The sequence below is a fragment of the Cherax quadricarinatus genome, chromosome 19 (genome assembly GCF_038502225.1).
Source record: "Cherax quadricarinatus isolate ZL_2023a chromosome 19, ASM3850222v1, whole genome shotgun sequence".
Taxonomy (NCBI): domain Eukaryota; kingdom Metazoa; phylum Arthropoda; class Malacostraca; order Decapoda; family Parastacidae; genus Cherax; species Cherax quadricarinatus.
The window spans coordinates 38,293,554-38,311,455 of record NC_091310.1 but is presented as its reverse complement, the minus strand read 5'-3'; the positions used below and the strand labels follow the sequence as shown (position 1 = coordinate 38,311,455).

At 52.3% G+C, this 17,902-nt stretch overlaps 1 protein-coding gene across 1 annotated transcript in view; it reads left to right on the top strand.

Moving 5' to 3' along the window:
• The window catches only part of LOC128688166 (uncharacterized), a 143,479-nt gene that overhangs the window by 124,481 nt on the left and 1,096 nt on the right, over window positions 1-17,902 (top strand). The window contains exon 3 of the mRNA XM_053775872.2: window positions 15,501-17,902. This exon is cut by the window's right edge and continues 1,096 nt beyond it. Coding sequence (XP_053631847.2) covers window positions 15,501-17,738 — 2,238 coding nt within the window. The 3' untranslated portion in view covers window positions 17,739-17,902. The remainder of the gene's footprint in view (window positions 1-15,500) is intronic.

Here is a 17,902-nt window from a genome sequence, read left to right as displayed (position 1 = left end):
ACCAACACTGGAGTAAGACACTGGTAACGTCCACCAACACTGGAGTAAGACACTGGTAACGCCCACCAACACTGGAGTAAGACACTGGTAACGCCCACCAACACTGGAGTAAGACACTGGTAACGTCCACCAACACTGGAGTAAGACACTGGTAACGCCCACCAACACTGGAGTAAGACACTGGTAACGCCCACCAACACTGGAGTAAGACACTGGTAACGCCCACCAACACTGGAGTAAGACACTGGTAACGCCCACCAACACTGGAGTAAGACACTGGTAACGTCCACCAACACTGGTACACGCCCACCAACACTGGAGTAAGACACTGGTAACGTCCACCAACACTGGAGTAAGACACTGGTAACGCCCACCAACACTGGAGTAAGACACTGGTAACGCCCACCAACACTGGAGTAAGACACTGGTAACGTCCACCAACACTGGAGTAAGACACTGGTAACGTCCACCAACACTGGAGTAAGACACTGGTAACGCCCACCAACACTGGAGTAAGACACTGGTAACGCCCACCAACACTGGAGTAAGACACTGGTAACGCCCACCAACACTGGAGTAAGACACTGGTAACGCCCACCAACACTGGAGTAAGACACTGGTAACGCCCACCAACACTGGAGTAACTGGTCCACCAACACTGGAGTAAGACACTGGTAACGCCCACCAACACTGGAGTAAGACACTGGTAACGCCCACCAACACTGGAGTAAGACACTGGTAACGCCCACCAACACTGGAGTAAGACACTGGTAACGCCCACCAACACTGGAGTAAGACACTGGTAACGCCCACCAACACTGGAGTAAGACACTGGTAACGCCCACCAACACTGGAGTAAGACACTGGTAACGCCCACCAACACTGGAGTAAGACACTGGTAACGCCCACCAACACTGGAGTAAGACACTGGTAACGCCCACCAACACTGGAGTAAGACACTGGTAACGTCCACCAACACTGGAGTAAGACACTGGTAACGCCCACCAACACTGGAGTAAGACACTGGTAACGCCCACCAACACTGGAGTAAGACACTGGTAACGCCCACCAACACTGGAGTAAGACACTGGTAACGCCCACCAACACTGGAGTAAGACACTGGTAACGCCCACCAACACTGGAGTAAGACACTGGTAACGCCCACCAACACTGGAGTAAGACACTGGTAACGCCCACCAACACTGGAGTAAGACACTGGTAACGCCCACCAACACTGGAGTAAGACACTGGTAACGCCCACCAACACTGGAGTAAGACACTGGTAACGCCCACCAACACTGGAGTAAGACACTGGTAACGCCCACCAACACTGGAGTAAGACACTGGTAACGCCCACCAACACTGGAGTAAGACACTGGTAACGCCCACCAACACTGGAGTAAGACACTGGTAACGTCCACCAACACTGGAGTAAGACACTGGTAACGCCCACCAACACTGGAGTAAGACACTGGTAACGCCCACCAACACTGGAGTAAGACACTGGTAACGCCCACCAACACTGGAGTAAGACACTGGTAACGCCCACCAACACTGGAGTAAGACACTGGTAACGCCCACCAACACTGGAGTAAGACACTGGTAACGCCCACCAACACTGGAGTAAGACACTGGTAACGCCCACCAACACTGGAGTAAGACACTGGTAACGCCCACCAACACTGGAGTAAGACACTGGTAACGCCCACCAACACTGGAGTAAGACACTGGTAACGCCCACCAACACTGGAGTAAGACACTGGTAACGCCCACCAACACTGGAGTAAGACACTGGTAACGCCCACCAACACTGGAGTAAGACACTGGTAACACCCACCAACACTGGAGTAAGACACTGGTAACGCCCACCAACACTGGTAACGTCAACCAACACTGGAGTAAGACACTGGTAACGCCCACCAACAGTAACGCCCACCAACACTGGAGTAAGACACTGGTAACCCACCAACACTGGAGTAAGACACTGGTAACGCCCACCAACACTGAGTAAGACACTGGTAACGGCCACCAACACTGGAGTAAGAGTAAGTCCACCAACACTGGTAACGCCCACCAACACTGGAGTAAGACACTGGTAACGCCCACCAACACTGGAGTAAGACACTGGTAACGCCCACCAACACTGGAGTAAGACACTGGTAACGCCCACCAACACTGGAGTAAGACACTGGTAACGCCCACCAACACTGGAGTAAGACACTGGTAACGCCCACCAACACTGGAGTAAGACACTGGTAACGCCCACCAACACTGGAGTAAGACACTGGTAACGCCCACCAACACTGGAGTAAGACACTGGTAACGCCCACCAACACTGGAGTAAGACACTGGTAACGTCCACCAACACTGGAGTAAGACACTGGTAACGCCCACCAACACTGGAGTAAGACACTGGTAACGCCCACCAACACTGGAGTAAGACACTGGTAACGCCCACCAACACTGGAGTAAGACACTGGTAACGTCCACCAACACTGCAGTAAGACACTGGTAACGCCCACCAACACTGGAGTAAGACACTGGTAACGCCCACCAACACTGGAGTAAGACACTGGTAACGTCCACCAACACTGGAGTAAGACACTGGTAACGTCCACCAACACTGGAGTAAGACACTGGTAACGCCCACCAACACTGGAGTAAGACACTGGTAACGTCCACCAACACTGGAGTAAGACACTGGTAACGCCCACCAACACTGGAGTAAGACACTGGTAACGTCCACCAACACTGGAGTAAGACACTGGTAACGCCCACCAACACTGGAGTAAGACACTGGTAACGCCCACCAACACTGGAGTAAGACACTGGTAACGCCCACCAACACTGGAGTAAGACACTGGTAACGCCCACCAACACTGGAGTAAGACACTGGTAACGCCCACCAACACTGGAGTAAGACACTGGTAACGCCCACCAACACTGGAGTAAGACACTGGTAACGCCCACCAACACTGGAGTAAGACACTGGTAACGCCCACCAACACTGGAATAAGACACTGGTAACGTCCACCAACACTGGAGTAAGACACTGGTAACGCCCACCAACACTGGAGTAAGACACTGGTAACGCCCACCAACACTGGACTAAGACACTGGTAACGTCCACCAACACTGGAGTATGACACTGGTAACGCCCACCAACACTGGAGTAAGACACTGGTAACGTCCACCAACACTGGAGTAAGACACTGGTAACGTCCACCAACACTGGAGTAAGACACTGGTAACGCCCACCAACACTGGAGTAAGACACTGGTAACGCCCACCAACACTGGAGTAAGACACTGGTAACGCCCACCAACACTGGAGTAAGACACTGGTAACGTCCACCAACACTGGAGTAAGACACTGGTAACGCCCACCAACACTGGAGTAAGACACTGGTAACGTCCACCAACACTGGAGTAAGACACTGGTAACGCCCACCAACACTGGAGTAAGACACTGGTAACGCCCACCAACACTGGAGTAAGACACTGGTAACGTCCACCAACACTGGAGTAAGACACTGGTAACGCCCACCAACACTGGAGTAAGACACTGGTATCGGCCTCCATCACTTGAGTAAGACACTGGTAACGCCCACCAACACTGGAGTAAGACACTGGTAACGCCCACCAACACTGGAGTAAGACACTGGTAACGTCCACCAACACTGGAGTAAGACACTGGTAACGCCCACCAACACTGGAGTAAGACACTGGTAACGCCCACCAACACTGGAGTAAGACACTGGTAACGTCCACCAACACTGGAGTAAGACACTGGTAACGCCCACCAACACTGGAGTAAGACACTGGTAACGTCCACCAACACTGGAGTAAGACACTGGTAACGCCCACCAACACTGGAGTAAGACACTGGTAACGCCCACCAACACTGGAGTAAGACACTGGTAACGTCCACCAACACTGGAGTAAGACACTGGTAACGCCCACCAACACTGGAGTAAGACACTGGTAACGCCCACCAACACTGGAGTAAGACACTGGTAACGCCCACCAACACTGGAGTAAGACACTGGTAACGTCCACCAACACTGGAGTAAGACACTGGTAACGTCCACCAACACTGGAGTAAGACACTGGTAACTTCCACCAACACTGGAGTAAGACACTGGTAACGCCCACCAACACTGGAGTAAGACACTGGTAACGCCCACCAACACTGGAGTAAGACACTGGTAACGTCCACCAACACTGGAGTAAGACACTGGTAACGCCCACCAACACTGGAGTAAGACACTGGTAACGCCCACCAACACTGGAGTAAGACACTGGTAACGCCCACCAACACTGGAGTAAGACACTGGTAACGCCCACCAACACTGGAGTAAGACACTGGTAACGCCCACCAACACTGGAGTAAGACACTGGTAACGCCCACCAACACTGGACAGTAACGCCCACCAACACTGGGTAAGACACTGGTCCACCAACACTGGAGTAAGACACTGGTAACGTCCACCAACACTGGAGTAACGCCCACCAACACTGGAGTAACTGGTAACGCCCACCAACACTGGAGTAAGACACTGGTAACGTCCACCAACACTGGAGTAAGACACTGGTAACGCCCACCAACACTGGAGTAAGACACTGGTAACGCCCACCAAGACTGGAGTAAGACACTGGTAACGTCCACCAACACTGGAGTAAGACACTGGTAACGCCCACCAACACTGGAGTAAGACACTGGTAACGTCCACCAACACTGGAGTAAGACAGTAACGTCCACCAACACTGGAGTAAGACACTGGTAACGCCCACCAACACTGGAGTAAGACACTGGTAACGCCCACCAACACTGGAGTAAGACACTGGTAACGCCCACCAACACTGGAGTAAGACACTGGTAACGCCCACCAACACTGGAGTAAGACACTGGTAACGCCCACCAACACTGGAGTAAGACACTGGTAACGCCCACCAACACTGGAGTAAGACACTGGTAACGCCCACCAACACCGGAGTAAGACACTGGTAACGCCCACCAACACTGGAGTAAGACACTGGTAACGCCCACCAACACTGGAGTAAGACACTGGTAACGCCCACCAACACTGGAGTAAGACACTGGTAACGTCCACCAACACTGGAGTAAGACACTGGTAACGTCCACCAACACTGGAGTAAGACACTGGTAACGCCCAGCAACACTGGAGTAAGACACTGGTAACGCCCACCAACACTGGAGTAAGACACTGGTAACGCCCACCAACACTGGAGTAAGACACTGGTAACGTCCACCAACACTGGAGTAAGACACTGGTAACGCCCACCAACACTGGAGTAAGACACTGGTAACGCCCACCAACACTGGAGTAAGACACTGGTAACGCCCACCAACACTGGAGTAAGACACTGGTAACGCCCACCAACACTGGAGTAAGACACTGGTAACGCCCACCAACACTGGAGTAAGACACTGGTAACGCCCACCAACACTGGAGTAAGACACTGGTAACGTCCACCAACACTGGAGTAAGACACTGGTAACGCCCACCAACACTGGAGTAAGACACTGGTAACGCCCACCAACACTGGAGTAAGACACTGGTAACGCCCACCAACACTGGAGTAAGACACTGGTAACGCCCACCAACACTGGAGTAAGACACTGGTAACGCCCACCAACACTGGAGTAAGACACTGGTAACGCCCACCAACACTGGAGTAAGACACTGGTAACGCCCACCAACACTGGAGTAAGACACTGGTAACGCCCACCAACACTGGAGTAAGACACTGGTAACGCCCACCAACACTGGAGTAAGACACTGGTAACGCCCACCAACACTGGAGTAAGACACTGGTAACGCCCACCAACACTGGAGTAAGACACTGGTAACGCCCACCAACACTGGAGTAAGACACTGGTAACGCCCACCAACACTGGAGTAAGACACTGGTAACGCCCACCAACACTGGAGTAAGACACTGGTAACGCCCACCAACACTGGAGTAAGACACTGGTAACGCCCACCAACACTGGAGTAAGACACTGGTAACGTCCACCAACACTGGAGTAAGACACTGGTAACGCCCACCAACACTGGAGTAAGACACTGGTAACGTCCACCAACACTGGAGTAAGACACTGGTAACGTCCACCAACACTGGAGTAAGACACTGGTAACGCCCACCAACACTGGAGTAAGACACTGGTAACGTCCACCAACACTGGAGTAAGACACTGGTAACGTCCACCAACACTGGAGTAAGACACTGGTAACGCCCACCAACACTGGAGTAAGACACTGGTAACGTCCACCAACACTGGAGTAAGACACTGGTAACGCCCACCAACACTGGAGTAAGACACTGGTAACGTCCACCAACACTGGAGTAAGACACTGGTAACGTCCACCAACACTGGAGTAAGACACTGGTAACGCCCACCAACACTGGAGTAAGACACTGGTAACGCCCACCAACACTGGAGTAAGACACTGGTAACGCCCACCAACACTGGAGTAAGACACTGGTAACGCCCACCAACACTGGAGTAAGACACTGGTAACGCCCACCAACACTGGAGTAAGACACTGGTAACGCCCACCAACACTGGAGTAAGACACTGGTAACGCCCACCAACACTGGAGTAAGACACTGGTAACGCCCACCAACACTGGAGTAAGACACTGGTAACGCCCACCAACACTGGAGTAAGACACTGGTAACGCCCACCAACACTGGAGTAAGACACTGGTAACGCCCACCAACACTGGAGTAAGACACTGGTAACGCCCACCAACACTGGAGTAAGACACTGGTAACGCCCACCAACACTGGAGTAAGACACTGGTAACGCCCACCAACACTGGAGTAAGACACTGGTAACGCCCACCAACACTGGAGTAAGACACTGGTAACGCCCACCAACACTGGAGTAAGACACTGGTAACGCCCACCAACACTGGAGTAAGACACTGGTAACGCCCACCAACACTGGAGTAAGACACTGGTAACGCCCACCAACACTGGAGTAAGACACTGGTAACGCCCACCAACACTGGAGTAAGACACTGGTAACGCCCACCAACACTGGAGTAAGACACTGGTAACGCCCACCAACACTGGAGTAAGACACTGGTAACGCCCACCAACACTGGAGTAAGACACTGGTAACGCCCACCACCAACACTGGAGTAAGACACTGGTAACGCCCACCAACACTGGAGTAAGACACTGGTAACGCCCACCAACACTGGAGTAAGACACTGGTAACGCCCACCAACACTGGAGTAAGACACTGGTAACGTCCACCAACACTGGAGTAAGACACTGGTAACGTCCACCAACACTGGAGTAACGTCCACCAACACTGGAGTAAGACACTGGTAACTGGTAACCCACCAACACTGGAGTAAGACACTGGTAACGCCCACCAACACTGGAGTAAGACACTGGTAACGCCCACCAACACTGAGTAACGTCCACCAACACTGGAGTAAGACACTGGTAACGTCCACCAACACTGGAGTAAGACACTGGTAACGCCCACCAACACTGGAGTAAGACACTGGTAACGTCCACCAACACTGGAGTAAGACACTGGTAACGTCCACCAACACTGGAGTAAGACACTGAGTAACGTAACGTCCACCAACACTGGAGTAAGACACTGGTAACGCCCACCAACACTGGAGTAAGACACTGGTAACGCCCACCAACACTGGAGTAAGACACTGGTAACGCCCACCAACACTGGAGTAAGACACTGGTAACGCCCACCAACACTGGAGTAAGACACTGGTAACGTCCACCAACACTGGAGTAAGACACTGGTAACGTCCACCAACACTGGAGTAAGACACTGGTAACGTCCACCAACACTGGAGTAAGACACTGGTAACGCCCACCAACACTGGAGTAAGACACTGGTAACGCCCACCAACACTGGAGTAAGACACTGGTAACGCCCACCAACACTGGAGTAAGACACTGGTTACGCCCACCAACACTGGAGTAAGACACTGGTAACGCCCACCAACACTGGAGTAAGACACTGGTTACGCCCACCAACACTGGAGTAAGACACTGGTAACGCCCACCAACACTGGAGTAAGACACTGGTTACGCCCACCAACACTGGAGTAAGACACTGGTAACGCCCACCAACACTGCAGTAAGACACTGGTTACGCCCACCAACACTGGAGTAAGACACTGGTAACGCCCACCAACACTGCAGTAAGACACTGGTTACGCCCACCAACACTGGAGTAAGACACTGGTAACGTCCACCAACACTGGAGTAAGACACTGGTAACGTCCACCAACACTGGAGTAAGACACTGGTAACGCCCACCAACACTGGAGTAAGACACTGGTAACGCCCACCAACACTGGAGTAAGACACTGGTAACGTCCACCAACACTGGAGTAAGACACTGGTAACGTCCACCAACACTGGAGTAAGATACTGGTAACGCCCACCAACACTGGAGTAAGACACTGGTAACGCCCACCAACACTGGAGTAAGACACTGGTAACGTCCACCAACACTGGAGTAAGACACTGGTAACGCCCACCAACACTGGAGTAAGACACTGGTAACGCCCACCAACACTGGAGTAAGACACTGGTAACGCCCACCAACACTGGAGTAAGACACTGGTAACGCCCACCAACACTGGAGTAAGACACTGGTAACGCCCACCAACACTGGAGTAAGACACTGGTAACGTCCACCAACACTGGAGTAAGACACTGGTAACATCCACCAACACTGGAGTAAGACACTGGTAACGCCCACCAACACTGGAGTAAGACACTGGTAACGCCCACCAACACTGGAGTAAGACACTGGTAACGTCCACCAACACTGGAGTAAGACACTGGTAACGTCCACCAACACTGGAGTAAGACACTGGTAACGCCCACCAACACTGGAGTAAGACACTGGTAACGCCCACCAACACTGGAGTAAGCCCACCAACACTGGTAACGTCCACCAACACTGGAGTAAGACACTGGTAACGCCCACCAACACTGGAGTAAGACACTGGTAACGCCCACCAACACTGGAGTAAGACACTGGTAACGCCCACCAACACTGGAGTAAGACACTGGTAAGGCCCACCAACACTGGAGTAAGACACTGGTAACGCCCACCAACACTGGAGTAAGACACTGGTAACGCCCACCAACACTGGAGTAAGACACTGGTAACGCCCACCAACACTGGAGTAAGACACTGGTAACGCCCACCAACACTGGAGTAAGACACTGGTAACGCCCACCAACACTGGAGTAAGACACTGGTAACGCCCACCAACACTGGAGTAAGACACTGGTAACGCCCACCAACACTGGAGTAAGACACTGGTAACGCCCACCAACACTGGAGTAAGACACTGGTAACGCCCACCAACACTGGAGTAAGACACTGGTAACGCCCACCAACACTGGAGTAAGACACTGGTAACGTCAACCAACACTGGAGTAAGACACTGGTAACGCCCACCAACACTGGAGTAAGACACTGGTAACGCCCACCAACACTGGAGTAAGACACTGGTAACGCCCACCAACACTGGAGTAAGACACTGGTAACGCCCACCAACACTGGAGTAAGACACTGGTAACGCCCACCAACACTGGAGTAAGACACTGGTAACGTCCACCAACACTGGAGTAAGACACTGGTAACGCCCACCAACACTGGAGTAAGACACTGGTAACGCCCACCAACACTGGAGTAAGACACTGGTAACGCCCACCAACACTGGAGTAAGACACTGGTAACGCCCACCAACACTGGAGTAAGACACTGGTAACGCCCACCAACACTGGAGTAAGACACTGGTAACGTCCACCAACACTGGAGTAAGACACTGGTAACGTCCACCAACACTTGAGTAAGACACTGGTAACGCCCACCAACACTGGAGTAAGACACTGGTAACGTCCACCAACACTGGAGTAAGACACTGGTAACGCCCACCAACACTGGAGTAAGACACTGGTAACGTCCACCAACACTGGAGTAAGACACTGGTAACGCCCACCAACACTGGAGTAAGACACTGGTAACGCCCACCAACACTGGAGTAAGACACTGGTAACGCCCACCAACACTGGAGTAAGACACTGGTAACGTCCACCAACACTGCAGTAAGACACTGGTAACGCCCACCAACACTGGAGTAAGACACTGGTAACGCCCACCAACACTGGAGTAAGACACTGGTAACGTCCACCAACACTGGAGTAAGACACTGGTAACGTCCACCAACACTTGAGTAAGACACTGGTAACGCCCACCAACACTGGAGTAAGACACTGGTAACGTCCACCAACACTGGAGTAAGACACTGGTAACGCCCACCAACACTGGAGTAAGACACTGGTAACGTCCACCAACACTGGAGTAAGACACTGGTAACGTCCACCAACACTGGAGTAAGACACTGGTAACGTCCACCAACACTGGAGTAAGACACTGGTAACGCCCACCAACACTGGAGTAAGACACTGGTAACGTCCACCAACACTGGAGTAAGACACTGGTAACGTCCACCAACACTGGAGTAAGACACTGGTAACGCCCACCAACACTGGAGTAAGACACTGGTAACGCCCACCAACACTGGAGTAAGACACTGGTAACGCCCACCAACACTGGAGTAAGACACTGGTAACGTCCACCAACACTGCAGTAAGACACTGGTAACGTCCACCAACACTGGAATAAGACACTGGTAACGCCCACCAACACTGGAGTAAGACACTGGTAACGTCCACCAACACTGCAGTAAGACACTGGTAACGTCCACCAACACTGGAGTAAGACACTGGTAACGCCCACCAACACTGGAGTTGCTAACAATCATTACCTTCTCAAGTATAATTTACAGAACATATACTTTTTTTTATAGTGATTTGTGAGGGCACTGCTGGCCCGTGTTAGGCAGGTCTACCTCACACACCCACACACATGTCTGTCTAACTTGTGCTTAGAGCTGTTCAAAGTTCTCGCATCAGTGTCTCCCACGCTGGCAGTGTCTCCCACTCTGGCAGTGTCTCCCACGCTTGCAGTGTCTCCCACTCTGGCAGTGTCTCCCACTCTGGCAGTGTCTCCCACTCTGGCAGTGTCTCCCACTCTGGCAGTGTCTCTCACACAGGCAGTGTCTCTCACTCTAGCAGTGTCTCCCACTCTGGCAGTGTCTCCAACTCTGGCAGTGTCTCCCACTCTGGCAGTGTCTCCCACGCTGGCAGTGTCTCCCACTTTGGCAGTGTCTCCCACTCTGGCAGTGTCTCCCACTCTGGCAGTGTCTCCCACTCTGGCAGTGTCTCCCACTCTGGCAGTGTCTCCCACTTTGGCAGTGTCTCCCACTCTGGCAGTGTCTCCCACGCTGGTAGTGTCTCCCACTCTAGCAGTGTCTCCCACTCTGGCAGTGTCTCCCACTCTGGCAGTGTCTCCCACTCTGGCAGTGTCTCCCACGCTGGCAGTGTCTCCCACTCTGGCAGTGTCTCCCACTCTGGCAGTGTCTCCCACTCTGGCAGTGTCTCCCACGCTGGCAGTGTCTCCCACTCTGGCAGTGTCTCCCACGCTGGCAGTGTGTCCCACTCTGGCAGTGTCTCCCACTCTGGCAGTGTCTCCCACGCTGGCAGTGTCTCCCACTCTGGCAGTGTCTCCCACGCTGGCAGTGTCTCCCACTCTGACAGTGTCTCCCACTCTGGCAGTGTCTCCCACTCTGGCAGTGTCTCCCACTCTGGCAGTGTCTCCCACGCTGGCAGTGTCTCCCACCCTGGCAGTGTCTCCCACCCTGGCAGTCTCCCACTCTGGCAGTGTCTCCCACTCTGGCAGTGTCTCCCACGCTGGCAGTGTCTCCCACTCTGGCAGTGTCTCCCACGCTGGCAGTGTCTCCCACTCTGGCAGTGTCTCCCACACTGGCAGTCTCCCACACTGGCAGTGCCTCCCACTCTGGCAGTGCCTCCCACTCTGGCAGTGTCTCACACTCATCCACAACTCCTCTCTTGCTGCTTGAGTGTTAGGAACTTTTGCTTGAAAGTTAGATACGCTTAGACACACTCATGCACCTCACTCGTGTTGTGTCATTGTATGTACATATATGTACATGTATTATACAGTGGACCCCCGGTTAACGAACTTTTTTCATTCCAGTAGTATGTTCAGGTGCCAGTACTGACCGAATTTTTTCCCATAAGGAATATTGTGAAGTAGATTAGTCCATTTCAGACCCCCAAACATACACGTACAAACGCACTTACATAAATACACTTACATAATTGGTCGCATTTGGAGGTGATCGTTAAGCGGGGGTCCACTGTAGTGTGTATACATCGCAGCGTGTGCTTATTATATGCATTTGGTAAACAAATACCTGTGACGAGTGGGCAGCTCACATTAGAAAGCGAGATTACAGACATTACGAGTCTGGAAAGTCTGTCGTCTGAAGAGGGCCTCAGTCTAGACCAAGGACACGCGTTGTTGAAGGGGTAAACCCGTAGAGGTATAATCGTTGAGTCAGTGTCTACGTTACACTGGATTTAATATTGGCATTATTTTCATTGAGGGTGTGAGCAGGGTGTGAGCAGGGTGTGAGCAGGGTGTGGGCAGGGTGTGGTCATGGTGTGGGCAGGGTTTGGGTAAGGTTTCAGCAGGGTGTGGGCTGGGTGTGGGCAGGGGGCAGCAGGGTATGGATAGAGTGTGGGTAGGGTGTTGGTAGGGTGTGGGCAAGTTGTGTGCAGGGTGTGTGCAAGTGTGGGCAGGGTGTCGGCTACACATCTATCCACCTATCCACACACCTACATATCCACCCAAAGCCTATTCACCCACTCATCTATCTACTCAGCCACCACGTGTGTGGTGGGTCGTAGGTGACGTCAGGTGTGTGTGGTGGGTCGTGGGTGACGCCAGGTGTGTGTAGTGGGTCGTGGGTGACGTCAGGTGTGTGTGTGGTGGGTCGTGGGTGACGCCAGGTGTGTGTAGTGGGTCGTGGGTGACGTCAGGTGTGTGTGTGGTGGGTCGTGGGTGACGCCAGGTGTGTGTAGTGGGTCGTGGGTGACGTCAGGTGTGTGTGTGGTGGGTATTGGGCGACGCATAGATGTGTATTGGGTCGAGGGTGACGCCAGGTGTGTGTGGTGGGTCGTGGGTGACGCCAGGTGTGTGTGGTGGGTCGTGGGTGACGCCAGGTATGTGTGTGGTGGGTCGTGGGCAACGCATAGGTGTGTATTGGGTCGTGGGTGACGCCAGGTGTGTGTAGTGGGTCGTGGGTGACGTCAGGTGTGTGTGTGGTGGGTCGTGGGTGACGCCAGGTGTGTGTAGTGGGTCGTGGGTGACGTCAGGTGTGTGTGTGGTGGGTATTGGGCGACGCATAGATGTGTATTGGGTCGAGGGTGACGCCAGGTGTGTGTGGTGGGTCGTGGGTGACGCCAGGTGTGTGTGGTGGGTCGTGGGTGACGCCAGGTATGTGTGTGGTGGGTCGTGGGCAACGCATAGGTGTGTATTGGGTCGAGGGTAACGCCAGATGTGTGTGGTGGGTCTTGGGAGGCTTTCAACAGCTGTCAGTCCTTAAGAAAGTCAGCTGAGGGAAAAGTTGCAGCAGCCCGAGCGAAAGTCTGTGGCACATCTCATTGTTATTCCAGTCACCACCAACACATCATGAACTACGATTTTGTCTGAAATGTTTTGTGTGTTAATAACGCCAGAGAGAGAGAGAGAGAGAGAGAGAGAGAGAGAGAGAGAGAGAGAGAGAGAGAGAGAGAGAGAGAGAGAGAGAGAGAGAGAGAGAGAGAGTGAGAGAGAGAGAGTCCCAGGTAGACACGACCTTGGAGGACAGAGGAACCGCGGAAAACGTAACAGCAATACATTTTTTTCAACGCACCGGCCGTATCCCACCGAAGCAGGATGACCCAAAAATTTAGTAATGTATACAGGAGAAAGGGTTACTAGCCCCTTGCTCCCGGCATTTTAGTCGCTTCTTACGACACGCATGGCTTACGGAGGAAGAATTCTTGTCCACTACCCCATGAAGATAAAAGATATAAAGAACAAGAACTATTAAGAAAATAAAAGAAAACCCAGATGGGTGTGTATATATATGAGTGTACTTGTATGTGTAGTGTGACCTGTGTAAGTAGAAGTAGCAAGATATACCGGGTATCCCGCGTGTTTATGAGATAGAAAGAAGATAGCAGCAATCCTACCATCATGTAAAGCAATTACAGGAACATAAAAAATGTTAGTGATTGGTTAATGATGTATCCAGGGACAGACTGTTAAGAGGCGGAAAACGGGCACTCGAGGGCAAAGCTAGAAGTTAAAGACACAGATGAGCAACAGGGATAGCAGGCAGTGCAATAACCTCAATGAGGAAGTGGTGGAGACAGGCTCCATACGCAGTTTTAAGAACAGGTATGATACGGCCCACAAGGCATCGAGGGAGTATATCCACCAAGCGGCAGCCCAATAGGCGGGGCCAGGAACTAGAGAACAACGCTTGCAAGTACAAACAGGTAAGTACAGACTTTCCAGTGCTGCACACGCATCATTCAAGATTCTCGACCCACAATTAGAAATGATAAAAATGACGCTCTGAGGGTGTGTTAAAGGTGTGTCGGTGAGTCGGTTAGTCGGTGGGTGGGTCGGCGGAGCTTTCTCCCTCTCCACCCACTGGTATTCCCATCTCGGGTCACCTAGCCATCTTCTGTTCTCATCGTCAACTATTTTCACACATCCTTGAACTATTCCGCTGCATATTTGTGTTTTCTATTCCTCTCTAATGCGTTTACTGTCTGTTCAAGTAACTTACTAGCCCTTCCATCACTTCTACCGCCCCATCAACCAGTCTTCCTCCCCATCACGCTGACTAACCAACCCATCTTGCAACTGTTTCATCGTTCGGGAGAAAGCACACGATCTAAGATATTACTGCCTAACTTTATCGTAGGTTAAATACACGTAAATATGGGTTAAAATACCTAGAGAAAACTCACATATTTACACAAACAACACATGATAGCGTAACATACTTCAACCTAACTTTCAACTGCAGCAAAACAAATGTAGAATCTCACTAATATGTTAGATTACGCATGAATGTACTATTACCATTTCTTCCAAAACTGCAGACTCTGACGGCAAGAATATAGTGTTCTAACACCCTACCCAAGACTGGTATTTCCTGACATTTTGACTAAGATTCAGTCCGTGTATGGCTTTCTAAATTTCTTAATAAGAGTTTTTTTTTAATATATATGCATGTGTGTGTGTGTGTGTGTGTGTGTGTGTGTGTGTGTGTGTGTGTGTGTGTGTGTGTGTGTGTGTGTGTGTGTGTGTGTGTGTGTGTGTGTGCGCGCGCGCATGTGAAGCTCTAAACCCGTGTGGGTTATTCACTGCAATGAGTTGTGGAGACTCGTTCTTCGTCCGCATTCGCGAGACAGGAATGTCATTTCTCACTGCTTTGCCAAGCCCGGGTACTCAACATGCCTTTTTGTTTGCAGGTGGCGAGCACTGAAGAGGAGGCTGTCGAGGTGGACGCGTCGCAGATGCAAGATGGCGAACCAACCACAGACGCACACGTCGTCCAGGTATTAGACGCACACGTCGCCCAGGACCGCTCAGGCATAGCACAAAGCGATGACAACAAGGATAGCGCCGGGGACATCCCCGAGGACCAGATTGCCATGGAGGCCACCGACAGAAAGTCTCTATATCCTCGCTATCCCTACGCTATCCCCGTCCCTCTTCCTGTGCCAGTGTCGCCGGGCTCTCTCGTAATCCCGGATTTTCCACAAAGGGGTCCTGTGCACGCTAATGCCAAGGAAGGTACCGGAGGTGCGCCCCTTCGACCAAAGGGACCCCCCAAGCGCGCAAGGCCTCCCTTCCGTCCCCCACCTCCTCCTCCCCCTCCAGGCTTTGGTAACGTAAAGCCCCACCAAACCTCCATCTACAAGGTCCCTCCTCCCCCACTAAACGACTATGCTCCTCCCCCACTCCAGTCAAGACCCCCACCACTAACACAACAGTCTATTTATTCTCCCCCTCCACAACAACCTATCTTCTCTCCCCTTCCACCCCCTCTTAACCCCCCTCAGTCACCAAATCCCAGCTACAATGGCCCTCCACCACCACAGCCAAATTTCTCTGCCCCTCCACCCGTCAACACTGACCAAAATTATGGAATACCTAAACCAGCCGATATTTTCAGTGAAGAAACCAAGAAATCAGCAGGTGCCGGAGCAGCACCGACTGCAGCACTCAGCCAGGCCAAAACTGCAGATTCGGCTTCACTCTCTGCTCCGCAGATCAGCTACGTGGAACCAGCGCTACTCCAAGCAGCGGCGTCAGTGCCTCAGAGCCAGTATGTTCCCCCTGCACCAGTTCAAGTTAATTACAACGTTCCACCGGCACTCTCCCTTGGCCCCATCGGCCACAGTATCTCTGACGCCGACATTTCTGGCTCAGCTAACTCCTACGTGCCGCCGGAGCTTCTGGGTCCTTCAGATCCCTGGCCTGTCGCCGTTCCTGAAATGCCTAAGATCATCGCTCTGGATGTCAAGTGCGAGAAAAACCTAATGAAGGTGAGCATAGCTTTCGACAAACCTTTCTATGGCATCGTGTTCAGCAAGGGCCATTACAGCAATGTCAACTGCGTGCATCTGCCAGCGGGTCTGGGCCGTTCACAAGCCACTTTCGACGTGTCAATAAATGCTTGTGGCACCATTGGCAACACTGAGAACGGTCTATATGGCTACGGCAGCCAGAGCGGTTCCGGCACCTACTTTGAGAACACCATCGTGGTGCAGTATGACCCACAGGTTCAGGAGGTGTGGGACCAAGCTCGCAAGCTTCGCTGTACTTGGCATGACCAGTACGAGAAGTCCGTCACGTTCCGTCCATTCCCCGTTGACATGTTAGACGTAGTTCGTGCGGACTTCGCCGGCGACAATGTAGGATGCTGGATGCAAATTCAGGTGGGTAAGGGTCCGTGGGCCTCAGAAGTTTCTGGGTTAGTTAAGATTGGTCAGACTATGACGATGGTCCTCGCTATAAAGGATGACGATAACAAATTCGACATGCTGGTCCGTAATTGCATGGCTCATGACGGAAAGCGAGCACCCATCCAGCTAGTGGACCAGAGAGGCTGCGTTACCCGCCCAAAACTTATGTCCAGATTTACCAAGATCAAAAGCTTTGGGTCGTCTGCATCCGTCTTATCCTACGCTCACTTCCAGGCTTTTAAATTCCCTGACTCCATGGAGGTTCATTTCCAATGCACCATACAGATTTGCAGGTTGCAGTGTCCAGTGCAGTGCAGTGACGACGGACCCGTGGGTCCTGGCCTCAGTTACGACGCCCCTGGACTGGGCCGCGCAAAGCGTGAAACAGAGGAAGAAAAGGTAAACAAGCAGAAAGACATTGGCGTCAACCGAGTTATCCAAGTTGTGTCAACACGAGATCTCACCTTCGTCTTGGACAAGAAGGGTGGCACTGACAGCGAACCTAAGGAGTCGGAGACCGCGACGCTGGTGGCGCCGCAGATTGAGGACCAATCTGGTCTCATCTGCATGTCGACGCCTGGCTTCGCTGCCACACTCATCGTCCTACTCGCCATACTCATCGTCTCCTGCCTCATGTCCGCCTTCTTGTGTCTCCGATTTCGCGGCCAGGGAGACACCCGCTCCATCATCTCCTCCTACGACAACCCAGCCTTCCTACACAAAAAGGGTCATTTCTAAGTAACCAACCGCTCCACGTCCCGCGATGTGGTGGCGACGTGAGTCTAGATCAGTGAGTGCCGCACCACAGCAGCGACGGCCAGTGTGGTTGTCTCAATGTGGTGACCCAAGACAGTCGTGCCACACTCACGCGCCCATAAGCACAAGCTGCGGCGCCCACTGTA